The sequence below is a fragment of the Emys orbicularis genome, chromosome 23, assembly GCF_028017835.1.
Source record: "Emys orbicularis isolate rEmyOrb1 chromosome 23, rEmyOrb1.hap1, whole genome shotgun sequence".
NCBI lineage: Eukaryota > Metazoa > Chordata > Testudines > Emydidae > Emys > Emys orbicularis.
This window is the reverse complement of record NC_088705.1, coordinates 8,073,706-8,095,901: the sequence shown is the minus strand read 5'-3', so window position 1 is coordinate 8,095,901 and position 22,196 is coordinate 8,073,706. Positions and strand designations below refer to the sequence as shown.

General features: G+C 51.3%; 1 protein-coding gene across 1 annotated transcript; it reads left to right on the top strand.

Annotated features, from left to right (window-relative positions):
- Positions 1-828: 828 nt before the first annotated feature.
- Positions 829-17,959, top strand: NT5C1A (5'-nucleotidase, cytosolic IA). The gene is made up of 6 exons (XM_065421809.1): positions 829-969; positions 13,035-13,202; positions 14,868-14,997; positions 16,225-16,347; positions 17,062-17,246; positions 17,594-17,959. The coding sequence occupies exons 1-6, from the start codon at positions 829-831 to the stop codon at positions 17,957-17,959; spliced, it is 1,113 nt and encodes a 370-aa protein (XP_065277881.1).
- The last annotated feature ends 4,237 nt before the right edge of the window (positions 17,960-22,196 follow it).

Below are 22,196 nucleotides of genomic sequence, written 5' to 3'. Positions count from 1 at the left end.
AGAAGCCCGAATACCTTTGCAGATCTCGGTCTTTGTCTTCTATGAGCGCCCCCGAATACCCTTGTGCCCCTCTCCTGAGAACAGCAGCTGTAGCCCCCAGGGGCTCTGACAGGGATCAAGGCCCCACTGTGCTAGGTGCGGTGCATACACATAATAAAAGAGTCCATGGGCTTACAATCTAAAGCAACCATATTCAGACCTCAGGAGCCAAATCAGCACTCACCATTACCCCCAAGAGCCCCAGGCAGGCGAAGTCATTGCTTCGTTTACTCTAGTACTAGATAGCCACTCACAGGGCCTTTGACTAGCATGTGCTGCAAAGAGCCGCAGGAGACCCATTCAAGCGCCAAGTCTGAGTATCACCGATCGAAGTGGGCAAGAGGGGAAACAGAGGCACGGGCAGCACGTGACTGGCCCAAGGTCACACACCGTGGCAGAACCAGAAAGGGAACCCAGGCATCCTGAGCCCCAGCCAGGTCAGGGGCCCTCCCCATTAGCTCGCGCTGCCCTGCCCGGAGCGCCGAAGGACGAGCAGGAAGGGCCCTGTCGGTGTCTGCAGCACCGACCCCCAGCGGCTCAGCCCAGCCTGGCGCTGGTTTCCAGCCCCCGCCCGGGTGGCAGGGCAGGGCTGCGCTGGATGGGAAGAGCCCGGCAGGCTCCAGCGCCGCACGGGTTAAGCCAGCTGGCCCCTCCGATCTAGGCGCAGGGCGGGCGGCCCTATAAAGCGCCCCCGCCAGTTGAGCTGAGGCGCGCGCGCCGCGTCCCGGGGAGACCCAGCAGCGCAGCCGCTCGCGCTCCGGCTCCGGCCGCCCGCTCCGAGCCGGGGAGATGGAGCCGGCAGCCGCTGGGAAAGGCTCGTCCGCGGATGGCCAAGCGGCCGGCGGGGCGCAGGAGGCCGGGACGCCGCAGCGCTGGGAGGAAGCCAAGACTTTCTATGACAGCCTGACCCCTAAAAAGAAACCCAAACCAGTAAGAGCCTTTCCTTTGCGGCTGGGGCTGGGGGCTGGGGGCGGGGGGGAGCAAACCCTCCCCGTGCCGGGAGCAGGGGCAACCCCCAAGATTTGAGCCACCTGAACCCCCCCCCCCCCCGACCTGTTGCATCGTTTGCTGAGATGCCTTTGCAGGCTGGTGCCCCACCTGCCTCAGCCCTGGGAGGATGGTGCCCTGGGCTCGGTTGCTCCTGCCCTGCTGAGGACGGGCCTGGAGCCCGGCTGCAGGGGAGCTGCTGAACGCAATGCAAGATCCGCTGGGTGCATGTCACAGGCGGAACACACCGGCTATTCCACCGTAGCCAAGGCAGGAGATTCCCAGCCCAGGCCCAAGCTCCATCTGTAACCCCGTATCGTAACCTCCCCACATCTGTAACCCCCCTTATCGTCCCCGCTGGGTACCCTTGCTGGAGTGTGGGGGACCCCAGTGCCCACGTAAAAGGGTGTGGGTTGAGGATGGGTGACAGCCCTAACGCTGAATCTCCTGGCAGCTCCAGTTAATGTCATTTGAATGTGGCTGCTCCTGTTCAATCTCATTTGTCTGTGCCCTTAGTCTAAGAGTCCTGTGTTATCTAATAGGCACTGAGTTGTAAACCCCTTAAGCTGGCACAGGTTTAATAATAGAAACTCCCACAACCAGCAGAACCTCCACAGGAACCTGGGGCTGGAAAACAAGGTGTAGAAACCCGCCTGCTCCAGTTACCTGTGGTCAGGAATAAACTTCCCTGCAAGCTGCTTGCTTGTTAAATGCCCCTTCTGGGGTTCTTGCCCCTGCCTCTGGAGCATAAGGTACTGGCCACTGACTGAGAGAGACAAGGTCCTGAAGCCAATAGACCCCTTGTCTGGTCCAGTCTGGAAATTTCTGTGTTTATGGTCCTGCAGGCTTGTCCCCTGATAAGCCCTGAGTGCATGTTATAGGGGATCCCAGCTAACACTTCTGTCTCGCACCTGTAACCTCAGGTGTGAACTCGGACAGAGAGAGACTTCGTAGGCTGTAGTTCTGTGGAGACCTACCAGCTCTGGGCATCGTCTCCAGCAGGCACATTCCTTACGTGGAAATCTTGTTTGGTTCCTTGAATCCTGCAGATGGATGATGGTCGCTGGCTTCAGCCTTCACAGCTGTAGTGGGAACTGAGAGGGGATAAGCCAGCCTGGGTTATAACAATGATCCTCTGCCCCTTTCGTGCAAGGCCCTCAGACAGCTTCAGCCATTAATGCGACCTCTCAACACCTTCAAAAGTGGGGAATTAGTATTATCTCCATCTGACAGATGGGGAAACTGAGGCATGGAGCAATTAAGTGAGTTGCCCACGGTCACACAGTCAGTGTGGGACCAAAAGCCCTGGGCTCTGGAAAACACTCCCTCTCTCTGAGCACATTGCCAGGAATCTTCTCTGTGGGATCTGCCATGACTCCATGCCCAGCTCAAACTCCTGCCCCGCGGGCTGGTTTCAGGCAGGCTGGGAGGTGCAGGTGCCAACAGCCATGCAGAGAGCTTCCATTGCAGCTCTGTTGCGCTCAGACGCAGCTGGGCACACCCCGCGAGGCAGCTGTCACAGCCCATGATGAATGGGTGCAAGGCATTTCCCTGTATTATTTATATAGTGTTCTGAAAACGCATAAGCATCCCAGCCATTGCAGTGAACTTTAATCTGACCCCTCAGCGCTTGGTGGGGCCCCCAGGGATCTGTGGTCTGTATAAGAGATATTTCTAGGTATCAGTAGTCGGTCTGTCATCTGTTCTGTCCCTCTGTCTGCGCTGCCTTCGCAGGCCCAGGGGAAATGCCCGTCCTCTCTGCTCTGTGCTGGGAGTGGTCTCCATGTCAGAGCTGGGATCCTGGAATGACGCCAGCTGATCCCACAGCCCTGCTGCTTGTTGGATATAAGACCAGGCGAGAGAGACGGGTGAAGAGACTCGGGGACATCTTCCAGTCCCGAGAGCTGGTGGGGATGGGGGCTGATGATGCTAGTAGAGAGCCCTTGATTTCCATAGCCGCGGAACTGAATGTGGAGTAGGCAGGAAGAGGGTGACGTCGTGGGGCTGTAAACAGCTAATGGGGGTCACAGGTGCATTAAATTGGGCCCAGAGGCACCTAGGCTTTGAGGCCTCCCATAAAGCATCATTCCATCTACCCCCCCCCCCCCCACACACACACCTTTTTCCAGGCCCCTATCTAGTCTCTTCCTCCCAATTCCACTCCTTTTCAGTGCTCTTCCCAGTGGGCCCCTGTCAGCCCCCCCAGCAGTGCTGGTTCTCACTGCTGCCTTGGGTCTCCCTCCAACCCCTAGGGCTGGGTTAGGACTTAGACCCATCATTCCATGATGCTTACAATGGCTTTGAATGGCCTCAGAACCCTCTCCAGTGACCCCATGTATGAGAACCAAGAGGTGAAAATGATCCATCTGTAAATAGCACCCAGGACCAAGGCAGCCCCTGAGAAAACTCATTTTCCCTTCAAGTGCTGCTCCCCTCCCCTCTCTCCTTAGCAGAGTCCCAGTTCTGCCATCAAGTATAACTGTCCCCTTGCCCCAAGTCATGCGGCTCCAGCCTTTCCCTGCAGAATAAATCCTCTTCGCCCTCCTTAGAGGGCTGATCCCATATCCATGTCTCCAAAGGAGCTGAACCCATTTGTCTTTGCTGCCACCTGGTGCTGACGCTGCCTGCCCCCCGACGTACAACTGGTCCCAAGACGGGACCCTGGAACTAAATCCTCCTGAAGTGTTGGAGAAGGAGCTGGAATCCAGAGCTGGAGCTGGATGCAGATTTCACACCGGATCCCTATCTCTCTAATGGGCCAAACCAAAATGCCAGATCCAGGCATCTCTGAACTTGGAGGGAGGGGAGGGTCTGAATCCAGATCAATGTCTCAATTGTGTTGGTCAGGTCCATTGTTACCCAGAAGCCTTTGAGAACTACTCTGCAGGGACTGATGGGTGCAAAGTGTCTGGAGATGGGAAAGAAACAAGCGCCAAAGGCCTGGGGGCACCTGCTGCAACGGAGAGTCAGTAAGAGTCACTCACAGCTATGCCGTAGTGTTCCTGTTACAGTTTGTGGCTGGGCTCAGGGACAGCTGTCCCCTAAACTCCTGCAACTGACATCCCAGAGAGAGGGTTTTCTTGAGGGTGCATTTGCAATCCTCAGCATGACACCTGCACAGTTCCAGCCTCGGGTCATATTAATTTTTTATCATTTTTGTGTTCATAAATATCGGTCCGGATTCTCAGCTGGGGTAAATTGGATACTGTGACAGCCCCGTCTTGGCCGACCCGCCAATGACTGAACCGGCAATCTCCAGAACTAAAAGCGTGAGCTGCTCCGGCTTGAGCATGACAGACTGTGGATCAGACACAGCCTGGGCCCTGGAACTCACGCTCATCCGGGTCGAGTCACACACCAGCTGAGGCTCTGGCCCATAGTGTATAAATAAAAATCCCATTCCTTTAGTAGTAACAATAAATGACTGTGTTACCCTAACACCGTCTTAAAAGCGAGCACGTTTTCATCCCCAGGGGGAATCCGGCGTTCAGTTCTGCGCCCCTTGTGATCAGAAGGTTATTGACAAACTGGAGGGACTTCAGAGAAGGGCAAGAGAAATGATCCGAGAGGTTCAGGCACTTGTGAGGAAAGCATGAAACGCCTGTTATGGTGATGGGCCCCCAACGGGGAGAGAAGTTTGCAAATATTTGAGAGGAGGACGAGGGATGACTTAGGCTGGCCTGAGGGGTAGAACGAGGAGAAATGGGGGGAAATTAGGAAAGGGAAAATGTAGGGTGAATGCCCAGAGAAATTTCCTGACCGTGAGATGATGGAATCGGGTCCCAGAGGAGGGGAAGAATGACTAGTGCATTGCTCAGTCTTGTTTTAACTGGTCCAAGCAATGGGGCTTTAGACACTAGGGAACAGACACACCCTGGCTGGAAGGGCCTTATGGGTTTTGTCCTGTTTTGGTGAACAGTCTATCAGTGCCAATTCAGAACAGGCTGCCCGCTCCTGAGCTGTCCTCGAGATGCCAGGCTGGACACCTGGAGGCTCTCAGGAGCTGCCCAAGGTCATGGCAGCTGCTCACTGAGTGGCAAACACGAGATGAGCCATATCTGGAGATACCAAGTCAGGGCAGCGCTTTGTTCTGCAATGCTCCATTTTCCCAGGATGCCGTCTGCCTGCTTCTCGATTCATCAACTTCAGCCTCGCCTGCTCCTTGTGTGTGTTTAAGGTGTTTCTCTGTCTGGCTGCGCAGGACATGTCCCCCTCAAGCTGGGATTTCCCCTCAATTCCTGTGAAGTTCAGGGATCTCTGCACGTTCCTTGGTACCAGCATGGGAGCCAGCACTCTATATGTCCCAAACTCCTGTACCTTTGCTAACTGGAAGTCAGATCTCCGGTCTGGGTTTTTGGTGGCATCCAGGATTTCCGGGGCTTGGCCATCAACTCTTGGAAGGGTATTTAGGAATTGTAACCACAGCAGCACTCATGTAACAGGATTAGGTGACCGGATTAGAGGAGCGCCATCTGGTGCAACGTTTGAAGCTGTCTTTGATGGAAGGGATCACTTGCAGTTATAAGTATGAAGGTTGAAATACATAGACTCCCTGGAAATCCTGGCAGAATTGTCTCAGCCCTTCATCTTTTTGAGGAGGATAAAGCAGTGCTGGGTCTTTCAGATGAGACCTTCATTCTGCCTGTCCTCGGAGGACGTTAACGCTTTCTTTAAGAAGATGTGCCCCCTTCCCCCTCTCTGGGATCCTGGCCAAAATTCCTGCACTGTGTGCCAGTTGGCCATCATTCTCCACCCCAGAGTTGGCTGCATTTCAGCGATGCTGAGTATACGTAATCTGAAGTGCTGTGGGATGAGAGGCACTATAGAAATGTACAATATTCTTAGTTTTAATCATTCCCCCCTCTCATTTCTCTATTTTTCTTTCTGTGTTTGAAGTGTTTTTATTTTAACGTAACTCTCTGCTTAGGGCTAAAGCTTTTCTAAGAAAATAAAGACTGCGGGAGGGTAGGGGCGACTGGTAAGGAACGATGGGAGCTGTTGGCTTGCTCACTACATAACCAGTGCATCCAAGGAGATAGAAAGTGCTGGTATAATGTGTACAGATGTGATTGTACAAAACCCAAATCACTGAAGCTGCGATAATGGCTTAAAGGAAGCAGGTACTTTCCAGACTGCTAGCCCAATGACTGCTTGGGAGGAGGATTAGACATACATCTGCAGTCCCCAAAGGTTTAAATCCCCTTGTAGCATCTCTCTGCATTGCATTGTTTGCTGATGGCTAGTGCTTCGTACCTGGCTGCCCTTCTGTCCTTGTCTTAAGATGCTGAGTGCAGACATGAACAGAGCCCTAGAGCACAGCACCATCTTCCCCTTCACTATCCGCCTATAATATTTCTGTTAAGCTCTTTATTAATCCTCTGCTGATGCAGCCTTCGGTCTGATCCTCCAATGGCAAAGGAAGAGGGTAGAACAGCTGACCTGTTTTTTTTTTTTGTAAAATTCCAAAATGCAGAATTCAGTTTGATTCAGCTCAGCAAAGCCCTCGAGCTGCTTTCCAGACACTGTTTGATGACGAGCATTAACTGACCTTGAGTACCCTTGAATGTGGCTCTGAGGATAAACAGTGTTTATTCTGAACTATCCAGTCTCCTGGCCCCAAGGATCCCCACACCAGATGAAGGTCACTGAAGGTCACGCTGGGGTGGGATGCTGCGTAGGGTCCCGTGTGGTCTGACAGCGCATACGAAGTGTGGCTAGGAGGTCACTAAAGAATACAACTGTTTATTAGGAGGAGAGGCAGCGCAGTCTAGTGGATAAAGCACAGGAGTGGGAGTGTGGACTCCTGGGTTCTTTTCCTGCCTCTGCCCCAGGATTGCCATCTGACTGTGGGCAAATATCTTACTCTCCAAGCCTTGGTTGCCCATCCATAAAGTAGAGCTAAGAGCTGACTTCCCCCAGACGGAAGGGTGGTAAATAGAGCAGGTAAAAAAATAAGCGCTGGAACAATCTTCTATTAAAACTGCAGTTTTATCAAAATGGAAATGTTTCTTGTGGAATGGGCTGGTTTTGTGACACTTCTCGATGAGGGGAGGGGGGAGTTGAAACATTTCAATCGTGCCACTTTGATTTCATTTGGACTTGTATTAAAATGTGAATTTAAATATTCTGTTAATGTGATGTGTATATAGGCCACTTAATATTGCAATATAAAAGTTGCATTGAAGTGACTTATTGAAACATTTAGTTTTTTACCCCAAAATTTTGATTTTGGAAGCATTTGTCTTGTGGGAACTTTAAAATTTCGGACTTTGCTCCGAACTGGAACAAAATGTTATTGTAACGGTTGGAGTTTCCTACAGAAGGGAAATTCTGTTAACTGACCAGCATGAATTGTGACGCTTAATTCATTAGCATGTACGGTCCTTCTATAGACAGTATTCTAGAGGTGCACAGTATTATTTAACAGGCGTGAACAGGATTCAACAGGTTATATGTCCCCAGAGGGTGGAAGCGTGGTGCTGGACTGCTGGACAGCTCTGCCTGTCCACTGCTACAAAACAACAGGGGGATACCCAATTGTATCCCACCCTACATTTCTGGTGTATCTGGCTTAATGACCCATTTCTTGCTGCGTTTATTACCTTTGAAATTTACCCCTTGGGGGGCCTGTACCTTTAAATAGCAAGGAGAGAACCTGGAGCATCTTGTAAACAGCTACACAAGACGAGGGCGTCAGTGGCGCATAGCCATACATGCAAGGTGTGTGCAGCACAGAGATACATGCATGTATGAGACCAGAGCCAGATTTCTCTGTGCCATACCACGCCAACCCCAGCGGCTTTGAAAAGGCACGTGGCATGGCTTTCCAGAGCCCCCTGGGTTTGTCTGATCAAACTAAGTAGTTGTGACATTCACAACACTGACCCAGTTTCATCTTGCAGGAAATTCTTAAACAGCTATTACTGGAGGATGCATTTCCCTGCTGTCCGCCATGTACCAGGAAACGGATACAAATGTCCTATAGCCCGACTTGGTTTACCCAGAAAACTAATTTAGGTAATAACAGCTGTGCCCATGAACTGGATTAACTGCCAAAGGCTAGTGACGAACTGACCCGGGACCTCTAATAGTTATTAATTAATATCTTAGCTCATAAATGACCCATGTGTCACGGAGTATGGGGGACTCAGGGCCCTGCACCCCCGGCTTCCTGCGATCCACCATGACTCTCAGCCAGCCAGTAAAGCAGAAGGTTTATTTAGATGACAGGAATACAGTCCAAGACAGGTCTTGCAGGCGCAGACAACAGGATACTCCTCAGTTAGGTCCCTCTTGGGGTCCCCGGGCACCCTAGCCCCCCTGGGAGGTCAGAGCCCTCTCTGCCTCCCAGCCATGGTCACTAGCTACCTCCCGAAACTCTGCCTTCAGCGACCCCCTCCCACAGCCTTTGTTCAGTTTCCCGGGCAAAGGTGTCACCTGGCCCCAGCCCCCTCCTGGGTTCTCATGTTACATGCTCAGGTATTCTCCGTAGGTCAGTCTCCCATCCCCCAATGCAGACTATCCTAGCCACTCTCCCCTGTCAGCATTCAAAGACCACATTAAGAACAGTCCCAGTTCGTCACACCATGACACTGGAGTTATTAATGCAAATTAGAGTTAAGAGCTGGCCCATGACTAGTTAATAACTGACTAAGGCCCCCTGGGTAACTGATCTTAAAATGGCAAATTTGCTACTATTTGCTACATGTGAATTATGTATTTGGTGTGCTATGCTACTAGGCCAAAATCCTGGGCTAGTGGGAGAGAAGGAATTCTCCCCTCTAAGGTTCTTCTATGGTCCCCCATGACCGTGATATCGGAGGTCCTGGATAACCACGCCAGCAAAGCCCAGGAGAAGTCATTTTAGGGAACAACAGTCCATGCACATCCCTGTAGAACAATTGATCCCAAATCCTCTCGGGTACATCTGTGAAGCTCGGAATGCTGGAGAGGAGAATTTGTCCCATTGTTTTAGCTATATTGAAAGGGTCCTGTTGGTTTCAGGTCACTGCCCTGGGGTATGAACACTGCTTAGGGACACTTCCACAGTTTATTGTCTGCAAGGCGGTTTTCTGGGCTGTATAATTACCGTGGGCCGGCCTGGCAGCATCTGCCTAAATCGCTTTGTTCGCTGGCATTGATCCTGCTGAGAGAGGAGTAGGTGGGTTGTGTTAATGCTCTGAGGCAGGTGGCTCTTCAGCCCAGCTGGGTGCAGGGGAGGTGGGAGTGACACTCTAGGGGTGGTAGAGGATCAGGGCTGAGCAGGCTGGAGAAGGCCCAAGCCTTCAGAGCAGCCGAGCCTGCCGAGAAGGATTGAGCTAATCTTTGTTCTCGTGTTGCTGTTTTTAATAAAGTCAAATGCTCGGGGGGTGGGGGTGAGTTTGGACTTTGCAAAGCGTGTGGACTGTGTTTGAGCCTGGGAATGACACCAGCTCATCTACCTATACCGACAGCAAAATAACAGCAATATTGGCCAGGACAACCTAGTAAGCAGGAAGCCTAGAAATCAGAGCTGAAATAAACCGAGAGTAACATTGAAAATCTCACTCTTAGGTACTTTTGGAAAAGGTTTTTAGGCACCAAAGTGCCTAAAACCCATGGGAGGTGCCTTTGGAAGTCTTGCTAGGTGCCTGTCTGCATTGCTAGATACCTGAATCGCTTTGAAAATCTGGCTCTTAAGCACGTCCCTTCCTAAACTCCATTGACTTTCAATGAGACTTAGGCTCTGAAGTGCCCAAATGGCATCTGAAAATGGGACTGAGGCACTTAAATCACTTAGGCACTTTTGAAAATTTTGCCCCTACTGGGGTTGGGCCCATCTAACACACTGTTCCGTACTGTCTGGTTTCTAGTTTTCACTGTCTCGGTATAATAACCCCCGCCCTTCAATATCCCCCAAATCTTAACCTCTGGCCATAGGTTTTCATCCAGGTTCAGCCCCTCAAACCTCTTTACATGAAATCACGGGAAACTGCATGCTGCAGTTCACTGTCCACACGCCCTCGCATTTCAAAGCGGCTCTGATAACAATGGAACTGGGCCCTTCGCTGGTGCCTCGAGATGAGCAATAGATTGTTGTAGCCGGGCCGTGTCATCTCTCTCTAATATTGACTTAAACTAATAATTCCTAAATAATCTAACAGAGAGTGGGATCAGTCAAGCCAATGCACTCAGCATAATGCATCAGTAATACCTTGCAATCAGCTAAACTGCTGTGTCCCGAAGCATAAAATCCCTTACCGTATGTCTCTATACGTGCAAGAGATGCCAAATTCCGATTTTTGGGGCTGTCTTGAAAACACAGTGGGCCTAATTCTGCTCTCAGCTATGCCGCTGCCAGGGCCGGCTCTAGGCACCAGCAAAACAAGCTGGTGCTTGGGGCAGCACATTTTTAGGGGCGGCCTGGCCGGCGCCAGAATGCTGCCCCTAAAAATGTGCCCCAGCCACCCTACCTCACCTCCGCTGCTGCCGCTCGCGCACCAGGGTGCGCGAAACAGCTGATTCGCGCGCCGCTGCTCCCCCTCCCTCCCAGGTTTGAGAGCCTGGGAGGGAGGGGGAGATCCCGAGCGGCCGCGGTGCGCGAAACAGCTGATTCGCACGCCGCTGCTCCCCCTCCCTCCCAGGTTTGAGAGCCTGGGAGGGAGGGGGAGACTCCGAGTGGCCGCGGCGCGCACGCCGCTTCTCCCCCTCCATCCTAGGCTTGAGAGCCTGGGGGGAGGAGGCAGGGCTGGGGATTTGGGGAAGGGGCGGAGCTGAGGCGGGGCCGGGGGTGGGGTAAGAAAAAAATGGGGGGTGGGGGGGCGACCAAAATTGTTTCTGCTTGGAGCGGCAAAAATCCTAGAGCCGGCCCTGGCCGCTGCAACTCCACTGCTGCCGCTGGAGTTGCGCTGGTGCAACTGGGAGTAGGGTTTGGTTTGGCCCAGTCTTTCTCAGGACAAAGGAACACAAGAGGCTAGATTGTTCCCCAGCATCAACCTGATTTATTGTATTGGGTTTGTTTCCAAGGAGTGGGTCAGAGAAGTCCAGGGTGGCGGCGCTGTTAGCCACAGTGTGCTCAGCTGTTGTCTGACCTAGGATTCAGAGATTCTCTGCCAATTCCGGCCCTCTCCCCTGCAGATGGTCTCTGTGCTGGAGGGAACTCTGAAGGTGTTGGGGGGGGTCTCATTTAAAATTTCCCCATCAAAACAGAGGCCAGGCTGGTTTCCCTGTCTCAGATGGAGTTCTCCTCCTGGACACCGCTAAATCATGCGTGGCAGAGATGACTTATTCCCAGAGGCCATAAAAATACTGCCCAGGAGCCAATGTTTGCTTTCTCTGCGAGTGCCCGCCCCCCGTAGTGTCACAGGCTTTGCTGCAGGCGAGGAGGGATCGGCTTTGTTAGATTCTTGGCAGCACGTCGCTGGGCTGTCTGCAGAAGAGTCACCGTTCAGGATCCTTTCCAATTGTTTTGTCAACCAGCGAGTTGCCGCGGAGAAGCCATTTTGCTTTTGAGACGCCACAAGCACATCACAACTTCGCCTCCGTGGCTGGCGTGAGATTAATATCCTCTCTCCGACTCAGAGCTGAGAGTGTAAACGCCTCTGGGGGGAGATGGTGTCTTCATCCCCTCAGCAAGGTGCCAATCCCCCCTCCAGCGCAATAAACGTGTCAGGGCCCGAGCCGCGCCTAATGGAAGTCCATGACAAGACTCTTCTTGATTTCTTCAGTGGGGTGTTGATCAAGCCTTTAAAGATTAATAACGATTGCTAATCAAGGGTGGTTTGGCTTACCCTGGGCTTGCAATACCCGTTCACTGCCCTCCATCCAGACATGACAGCCCTTCCTCAGGCGTTTTCCAAGCATTGCCGGTACTGGCTGGTTTTGAAGCCTGGGACAAAGACTTTATAGTAGCTCAGTTCTGGCTGACCTGACACAGTCTGTGATGGTTTCTTCCCAGTGTTGATGGGAAGCTCCGAGCATTGCCACTGCACTGGGTCAAGTGGTTTTCTGAACTCCCTCCCACAATGCAGTGCTTAGTGTTTTAAAATTACCCAGAAGCCCCTGTTTGCAGCAACAGTGCTGGGCACTTGGGGGAAAGGTGCCTCATGAATGCCAGAATGACAGGGGAATGGGGAGGATACTTCTATCTGTCGAAGTTTTGCAGCATCACAGGAGACACAGCAGCTATTCTGTTCATTTGATGCCCCTGCCGTAACTTCATAATTTGGTATAGACACGTCCTAAGGACCACATTATGCCAGGTCTAATCAGGTGCCATTCATGGTCTTCAGCTGAGTTGCACTCATGGACACCAGGTCTGAATTTGGCCTTTCGCGTCAAAGGACACTAGATGCTGCATGAAACCAGGAGGCAAAAACCCATCACATTCTATGCAAGATGGCCCCCAGAGTTCCTTCAGCTGGAAACATGGAGAGTTTTTCAACAGCTGGGGGAGTGCCAAGTGACCCCTGATGGAGAGTGCAGGGAACGGAAATGTCTCGGCTCAGAGGGGCCATGGGACTGAGGAGGCTGACCCTAGAAATCTCTTAACTCGGAGGAGCCCCAGAATGCAAGGAGTGCAAATGTTCCAGCTCAGAATGCACTTTGGGATGAAGTGCTGACAAGCATTGGCTCTCTGCCTATAACCTTAAAGCAAGCAATATAGATGTGTGTGTGATTCCCAGCACACAGTCCCCCCCACCCCACCCCCAGCCAAGTGAAATGGAGGCAATCTGTCTGTGTGAATCTTGGGCCCACAGGGCTATGCTAGATGGAGTTTAATCGGGAGTGAGAAGATTGGGATGGGTTTGTTTTGAATAGACACATGCCCAGTCCCTACATTCTGATCTAGAGAACGATCCAGAACTGATGTTCCTAGACTTTGGAGAGGGGTGGGCCTGGTGCTCCGTTTCTGGCCTGGCATTTCATGATACCCCTACACGCTGGAACCGGGTCCATCATCCTGTGACCAAGGATGGAAAATGTATCATGTATTAGTGATGCAATTTCTGTCTCTCTCTGTCATGCAGCCAAAGCCTGAGAACGCAATAACAATCGCAGTGTCCTCGCGGGCTCTCTTCCGCATGGAGGAAGAGCAGAAGATTTACACAGAGCAAGGGGTGGAGGCATATGTGAAATACCAGCTGGACCATGAGAATGAACCCTTCCTACCCGGCGCTGCCTTCCCATTTGCCAAGGTGAGCACCATTGCTCCAGCCCCCTGAGATCCTTTGCTAGGGTGACCAGAGTGCAAGCGTGAAAAATCGGGACAGGGGGTGGGGGTAATAGGAGCCTATATAAGAAAAAGACCCAAAAATCTGGCAGTCCCTATAAAATCGGGACATCTGGTCACCCTCTCGTTTGCCTTTCCAAACTCCCTCACCACCAGAGCAAGGCACAAGGACTTGAGCTCACAGTGTCCTGGATAAAACTGAAGGTAAACACCAACCTTAGAGAATTCTGCTCTCATCACTCTGGTATCAATCCAGAATAGGTGTACTGGCTACAGTGGGGCTACTCTGGATTCCCACTGGTGTAAGAGAGCAGAATTCAACTCAAAAAGAATCTAGAAAACCGAGGGAGAGAAGGAAAATACCCTGAGAAAACTTAAGGGTAGTGGCTTCCACTGAACAGCACGGATTAGAAATGAAAAATTCAGTTTAGGTAAAAATCTTCCCAACTGCCAGCTTTTTAGATGTGCCCAAGGAGTCATGAGCTGTCCTTGTTTTGTGTCATGTAGAAGATTTGATTAGACTCTTTCTCTGCCTTTTGAGGGCCATGAAGGAAGGAGATATGGGTACTCTTCTGACAGGGCTGTCTTCTCTGAAAGCGCCAAAGCATCAGTATTTCAGAGAGAAAGCAAAGGAGTAGTGGACGGATGGATGGATGGAATATGGGCAACAGGGCCAGTGCTACCATTAAGGCAAACTAGGCAGTTGCCTAGGACGCCAAAATTTGGGGGCGCCAAAAAGCGGTGCCCCCAATTTTTTTTTTACAGCGTTCCTGGGCTGGGCTGCCGGCGGCGCGCTGACATGTGCGGCTCAGACTCCCTCTCCCAGCGCAGCGGCCGCTCCATGCAGTTATTGTCATTGCTGGCGGGGGCGGCGTGCTCGGGGAGGGGGCGTAGCAGAGATGAGCTGGGGTGGGGAGCCCCGCGGCAGCTCCCCACCCCCCCGGCCTGGGGAGCTGTGCAGCAGCTCCCCACCCCAGCTCATCTCTGCTACGCCCCCTCCCGGAGCGCGCGGTCGCCGCTCCACTTCTCCCGCCTCCCAGGCTTGCAGCGCCAATCAGCTGTTTGGCGCCGCAAGCCTGGGAGGGGAGGAGAATTAGAGTGGGGGCGGTGTGCTCGGGAGGAGGTGGAGCAGAGGTGAGGGAGCTGCCACGGGGAGGGGGGGGGGCACCTCGGGGGGGTGGAACTGCCGCGGGGGGGCGCCTCAGGGCGGGGGGGGGAGCTGCCGCAGGGCTGGGGGGGGGGCGCAAAGTGGAAGTTTCGCCTAGGGCGCGAAACTTCCTTGCACCGGCCCTGATGGGCAAGATGGGGCACAAGCAGGAGTAGCTAGTGCTGTCAAATTTATTTTTAAAAGATGAGAACGTAGGAAACATATACATCATGGGGAAACAAATTGCTAACTCCACTTGAGGGACATACCTAGATGAGTTCCGACCAACCTTTGGCATCTCTGTTCATAGCTACCCAGATAGTAGTAGAGGGCAGATGGGAACACGTTTACATATGGCTCTATCTGCCTATAGTCAATCAGTGGGCATCAGGTTTCAGCTCTCCCCCGTCCACTTCTCTTGTTAAGGAGCATGTGCGTGAGCTGGTGGCTAGATCACTCTTCCCTCTTTCTTTGGTCTTGTAGGCCCTTGAAGCTGTCAACACTCAGTTGCGAGAGCTCTACCCCGACAGCGAAGAACTCTTTGATATTGTCCTCATGACCAATAACCACGCCCAGGTCGGAGTCCGCCTGATCAACAGCATCAATCATCACAGTAAGCACGGAACGACCCTGAGCCAGAACCATTGAAATGACTTGGGAGCTGGTGGCCACTGGGTCTTTGGTTAGTGGCTGTGATGGTGGAGAAGCTGGAGGGCAAAGCTTTATCTTCTGTTCCCCCTGCTGTTCCGTTAAACCACCCAGCAAGCCCCAGTCTCCTGTGGCTTAGACTAAAGATGGTTGTAAACTAACCCTCTCCAATCTTCGAGGGTACCAATAAAATGGGATCCAGGTCTGAATCAACCTGGGTTCTGCTTTGGTAAATGGGAGTTTGGCAACATCAGCCCCATTTTGGGCCATCTCTTCTTGGGAGGATTAAGCCAAAATCAGAGCAGTTTATGCAGTTCCTGGGCACTTGGATGGAACGAGAACTGGATCAAACCACACTTGGGTCCTTTCCAGGATCAAAAGCCATCTGATGAGGTTCTGCCAAACTCAAACCAACCTTGATTTTGCCATATCCCTAGTTTAGATCTGAGTTCTTGGAGTGAATAACTCTTGGAGGGAATGGAAGGAATGATGGGTGGGTATAGAAGCAGTATAATAATAATTAGCTCTTGTCTAGCACTTTGCCTCAGTAGATCTCAAAGTGCTTTACAAGCAGGTCAGTGACGTTATCCCCATTTTACAGGTGGAGAAACTGAGGCAAAGGGCGGTGAAGTGATTTGCCCAAAGTCACTCCGCAGGCTAGTGGCAGAGCTGGGATTAGAGCCCAGGCCTCTGGAGTCACAGCCTAGTGTCCTCGCCACTAGGATGCCCTGTCTCTATGTATGTCAATATTGACTCAATACCACGTGCCCCTTTGGGGCTTTCCTGTGTCTGGGAGGAGGATGGCTCACAGGAGGACACTGCTAAGTGTAGTGTGGTGCAGGGGCTCGGTGAAGGGGTTACTGACAGGTGTTGGGAAACAAGTGGCAACAGCTACTAGGTAGAAGGCGTTGTGTCCAAGCAGCGCTACTGTGTCAGCATCTGTGACAGGGCTGGCCTGAGCATCACCATTGCCAGCAGCCATGGGGCCCCCATCTTCTGGTGGCCAGGCTGCCCTGTGCTCATTTGCCATCTCTTTCCTCTGGCCTGGCGTCAGAGGCGGAGCAAATCCCCCGTCTAGTTCACTCCCCCACTAGTGGCAGCTGCTGGGCCCCCTACACGCCATAGCGCTGGATAACAGCCTGGGCCCTTGCTGGCCCATCCCAGCTAATTTGGTGCGTCCGTCCGTCCTCAGATCTGTTCATCGAGAGGTTCTGCATGACGGGAGGGAACAGCCCCACTTGCTACCTGAAGGCCTATCACACCAACCTGTACCTCTCCTCTGACGCCGAGAAAGTGAGTGAGGCCATTGAAGAGGGTGAGTGTGACGGTCAAACCCTGGGTGGTAGTGGGTGGCGGGCACAGCCCACATCACATCGCTCTGCGAGAGCGGTGTAAGGACCTGCAGCCCCGGGATCTCCATCCTCTGGGTCTGTGCAGCAGCTGGGTAGCGGAGGCGTCCCACACCCTGTCTCCATCACACCTCTGCCCTTGCTGAGGCCATGTGGGACCTCTCGTTCCCCTGGAGACAACAGCATCTGCTGATATCTATAGCTTCTCAAAGTGCAGGTGGGCTGCTCTCCTCAGCCGGCTGCTGGATGGATACTGACTCCTTCCATGCTGGTGGGAACGGCTGAGGTGCTGAAAGCACCTGTAAGATATGCAGCAACAAATGATAGAAACCTGTGTAAATTCTGCAATCTTCGTGCCCCCCCGCCATCCCCCACTAAATATTAGATCATACCCAGGGCTGTGAAGCAATAGGGCATGGAGGGAGGCTGCCACCTAAACAGAACACTAGATCCTTCATCCAGGGGCTCATGTCTTCACCTAGGTATCGAAGTGCCTCTGGCTTTCCTAAATGCTGATGTGAGGGTCTAGACGCAAGTGTCCAATGTAAGGACCAGTGTTGGCCTGTCTCTGCTTTGTGTGTGTCCAGTTCTGTTGCTCGGCTCTGCAGTAGGAGGACCTGGGAAGCACGGTGGGAGGAGATGTGCCGCCTGTCACTTTTCTTTCTCGTTCCCCCCCCAAGGAATCGCCGCGGCCACCGTGTTCAGCCCCAGCAAAGACGTGAAAGTGTCGGAGAACCAGCTGCGGGTGGCGTTTGACGGGGACGCCGTCCTCTTCTCGGACGAGTCAGAGCAGATTGTGAAGGCGCACGGCCTCGACATGTTCTTTGAACACGAAAAGGCTTATGAGAACAAGCCGCTGGCCCAGGTACGGCCGATCGCCCCCCTGACCCACTCGCCCCAGGAACCAGTTCTGGGGCAGGCAGCGCTGAGAACTGGCTGACTGCTCCAGCAATTCCCACTCCATTAGCCCTGGGCACAAGCCGAGGGGGGAGAGCGGGGTGAGGCTGCTGCTGGGTTTCCAAGGAGATGGCTGTGAAAGACGGGGGAGTTCAATGGGAGTTAGGTGCCTAAAGACCTCTGAGGATCTGGGCCTCGGTTCCTATATGCTTGGCTAGAGGATTCCCACAGCAGGGACAGGGCCTTTCCCAAAGCATGGAGATTGGGGAAGGGATGAAGGTAGCTGTGAATGACAGTGTCTCTTTGCTTGGGTAGGGGCCGCTGAAAGGCTTTCTGGAATCCCTGGGGAAGCTGCAGAAGAAGTTCTACTCCAAGGGTCTGAGACTGGAGTGTCCGATTCGCACCTACCTGGTCACTGCCCGGAGCGCTGCCAGCTCTGGGGCTCGTGCCCTAAAGACTCTCCGCAGCTGGGGACTAGAAACCGACGAAGCCCTGTTCCTGGCCGGGGCCCCCAAGGGGCCGCTGCTGGAGAAGATCCGTCCGCACATCTTCTTCGACGACCAGATGTTCCACGTGGAGGGGGCGAAGGAGAGTGGCACCATCGCGGCCCACGTCCCGTACGGCGTAGCACAGAAGCAGAGGCGGATGGCGCAAGAGAAACAAACCAAGAACAGCAAGTAGCGTTGCTGCCGGTGACTGCAGGTGCTCACTGGTTGGGTAGCTACCCAAACCATCCCTGACCAGGGCACCGTGTGTGGATTGATATCCGGGTCTGCAGGGGCTGAGCGTCTTTGTTAATTAGTATTGAAGTTGTAGGTGCCTTGTCCGGGTGGGTTGAAGGAAAGGTTTCCTTTTGCCTATGTGTGTTGCACTTTATTGACCGTCTCTGACCCTCCAGCCCCACATCACCCCCCATGCATAAAGGTCAGAAGGGTCAACCAATGCCTAATCCCTCCTCTGCTACCTTTGCTCCTGCGTCTCAGCATCAGCCATTGCTGACTTGTGCCACATTGGCTGTCACCTCATCTCCACACCTGCCTCAAAACCCTCATGCCTAAGCCCAGCACCAGCCATCCTGATCCTGCTATGCCTCCTCTGGGTTTCCAGGGCCCATAAAAACCCAGAGAGGAGCTCACGCTTAAGTTCTGCACCAGATGTTCTCCACAAAGCTTGGAGAACTTAAACCAAAACCCCGCCAGACTTGATAAGTCTACAGGAGGGGGGACCTTGCATTGGACAGGATCTGTGAGAACAGGGCTCCCCTTCTGTGGATCTTATATTCCAACCCAATTTAAACTTTTGGTGCTCATTTAAAAAAAAACCAGGGAAATTCCCAGTCCAAGAACTTTGATATATTAAAAATAAAAAGAAGTCAAGGCTGACAATGTGTTTCAGTGGAATCCAGCTTACACGCAGGAACAATGATCCGCTATTGTTACAAAACATTGACAGTTTTAAATTTTAAACGGACTGGAAATGAGGTTAAGGGATGCAGCCAATTTCCCACCACTGTTGCTGCCCCCACCCATCCTTCAGTTTATCTGCTCATGTTTGGGAAAACAGAAACTCTAGATAGGAAAATGTCAAGCCCTATTTCCTAGTCAGCGTTTTGGGCCAATATGTGATGGCCCAAATTTGGGTGCTACTATTGGATACCTAAATCCATAAGTGGCACCTGGAAAAAAGGCATCTCAACCTGAGCGTCTGAAAATTGAGCCACATAAAATCAGAAGCCACTTTTCAAAATGTGGCTTCCTGGCCTCTGGACCCAGGCTGGGAATATGTGTAAATTGAAAGACCGTCCTAACCTATGGTGGGTGAGGGGGGAGAGACAGATATTTTATTGAAATCGACAATTACATCTGTGACGGGTTGGATCACAGAAACCCCCTTGAGAGCTGCCACCTGATGTGCCAAGACTACCCCTGCTTCTGTTTTCCCTGCCAGCTCAGGACTCCAGCACCCTGTCTTGCTGAGCCAGACACTCCAGTCCACTTCAACACAGACCCAGGGTCTGAATCACTTGTCCCAAAGCTGCAAGTTTACCTGAAAACAGCTCATAGAAGTGTGCTTGTCTTTAGCACTCAGATGCCCAACTCCCAATGGGGTCTAAACCCAGATAAATCCGTTTTACCCTGCATAAAGCTTATGCAGGGCAAACTCATAAATTGTTCGCCCTCTATAACACTGATAGAGAGATATGCACAGTTGTTTGCTCCCCCAGGTATTAATACATACTCTGAGTAAATTACTAAATAAAAAGTGATTTTATTAAATACAGACAGTAGGATTTAAGTGGTTCCAAGTAGTAACAGACAGAACAAAGTAAGTCACCAAGCAAAATAAAATAAAATGCGCAAATCTATGCCTAATCAAACTAAATACAGATAATCTCACCCTCAGAGATGCTTCAGTAAGTTTTTTCTCAGACTGGACACCTTCCAGGCCTGGGCACAATTCTTTCCCCTGGTTCAGCTCTTGTTGCAGCTCAGGTCATAGCTAGGGGATTCTTCATGATGGCTCCTCTCCCCTTCTCTTCTGTTCCACCCCTTTATATATCTTTTGCATAAGGCGAGAACCCTTTGTCGCTCTGGGTTCCCCCCCCCCCCCCCCACTGGAAAAGCACCAGGTTAAAGATGGATTCCAGTTCAGGTGACATGATCACATGTCACTGCAAGACTTCATTACTCACTTGCCAGCACACACATATACAGGGAGACTCACAGGTAAACAGCCATCTGCAGACAATGGGAGTCATCAAGATTCCAAACCATCATTAATGGCCCACACTTTACATAATTACAATAGGCCCTCAGAGTTACATTTTATATTTCTAGTTTTAGATACAAGAGTGGTACATTTATACAAATCAGATGATCATACTCAGTAGATTATAAGCTTTGTAATGATACCTTACAAGAGACCTTTTGCATGAAGCATATCCCAGTTACATTATATTGACTTATTATCAAGTTTTTATAAAACCATATAGACTGCACAACGTCACAACATCAGCTGAGAATTTGAGACTGAGTCTTTCGTTAACCATAGCCAAATTCAAGTTTCATTCAAACCGAGGCCACTGTGCAATTGATCGTCCTTCTCCTGGTACTTTCCTAAAACCTGTGGTGTCTCCTGAAGTAGACAGATGCTGCTAACACAGTGGGAAAGAATTAAATCCCCAATTCCGAGAGGTTTCAGAGGGGTAGCCGTGTTAGTCTGATGAGGTGGGTTCTAGCCCACAAAAGCTTATTCCCAAATAAATTTGTTAGTCTCCAAGATGCCACAAGGCCTCCTCGTTGTTTTTGCCACTTCAGAAAGGAATCAGTCAGAGAATGTTCTGAAAGCAGTGTATGGAATTCATTCAACATTCTTATGCGAAGGTAAATAAAATAAATAAATAAATTAATGGAGATATCCCATCTCCTAGAACTGGAAGGGACCTTGAAAGGTCATCGAGTCCAGCCCCCTGCCTTCACTAGCAGGACCAATTTTGATTTTGCCCCAGATCCCTAAGTGGCCCCCTCAAGGATTGAACTCACAACCCTGGGTTTAGCAGGCCAATGCTCAAGGTTAAAGATCATTTTAAAAATTACTCCTTCCCTGTGGTGGTGGTCTAGGTAGCACAAGTAGCAATGGCCATGGTTAAGATTGCCTGGCACTTACCATTATAAGACCACGTTTTCAATTGCTTATAACTTTACCATACTTAGACCATTTCATTTGGGCTGAAATTTTCCACATGAGGTGGCTGCCTCTGGGTGACTTTTTTTTGCACATTTTCAGTTAAAATGGTTCGGCCATTTCCAAGGATGAGATTAGGGCTAGGGTTATTATGTATCAACTGAAATAATATTAACAATCAACCATACGCTTCACCACTTATCCTGTTGGTTTGTTCCTTGCACTAAATCCTGCTTGGACAATGAAAGCACTGGTAAGTTTTTTATCTTGTTTCTCTGCTCAGTTTCACGTTGAGATTCACTCTGCTGCCGTGTTGGGGTTACAGACACCTCGGGGAAGGTTTTAAATCCAAACCAAAAAACTTTAAAGAAACAAAATATCACAAAACCATTTCTATTCATATTCAGTTTTATGAAAAGTAGGAGGAGGAGGTTCGGTTGGGGTCAAAACTGTCTGACAGGGATCCTTCCAACCAGCCTGTCGGGATACATGCAGGGCTTCCATGTAAACATCCCCAAGGTGCTTCCTGTAGATTGGCATTGACTGACATCTTTGGAAGTTCTGCCAAGTGCAAGCAGTCCAAGTCAGATCTTCCCCCAAGTCTGGAAGATGACATTGCAACAGGAAGTACTAGTTGTAATGAAGAGCAGAACGGTCTGCTAACATGTATGAAATTGTATCTGTCTGGGTCTGGGACTTGTTGAAATATTGGCATGGGGGCAGGGGGAGTGTTGTGATTGAACATAGCCATCTGTGTAAGTGTGTATATGGGAGAGTGATTGTAACGGGTGGTCGTGTGTGTGTGTGTGTGTGTGTTTGAAAGAGAGAGATTGTACATGGATGCATGTGAGTATTTGTGTGTGTGTGATATCATATACTTGTGTGTGTCAGAGAAAGAGCGATTGTACATGGATGCGAGTGAGTATGTGTGTGATATATCCTATATACTTGTGTGTGTGTGTCAGAGAAAGAGAGATTGTACATGGATGCGTGTGAGTATCTGATTGTGTGTGTGTATGCACACGTGTGTACGATAGTGTTACTTGCGGGGGCTGAGTGAGCAAGAGAGAGTATTTAAAAACAGCACGCTGTGGTAGAGAGAGCTTGTCCCTCTCAAAAGAAACCCCAGTAACAGGGGTTTGACCTGCTGGCAAGCAGATCTCAGTTCTAAGCTCCTCTGGCTCTGGGAAAGAGCCTGTGCCCAGTTCTGGAGGCGACAAGGGGAAGCACAGAC

Bases quoted from the DNA above. Each gene is read 5' to 3' on its own strand.
- NT5C1A (XM_065421809.1), top strand. From the start codon at position 829: ATGGAGCCGGCAGCCGCTGGGAAAGGCTCGTCCGCGGATGGCCAAGCG. The intron at 970-13,034 runs GTAAGAGCCTTT...TCTGTCATGCAG, and splicing joins CTAAAAAGAAACCCAAACCA to CCAAAGCCTGAGAACGCAAT. The intron at 17,247-17,593 runs GTACGGCCGATC...TTGCTTGGGTAG, and splicing joins AGAACAAGCCGCTGGCCCAG to GGGCCGCTGAAAGGCTTTCT.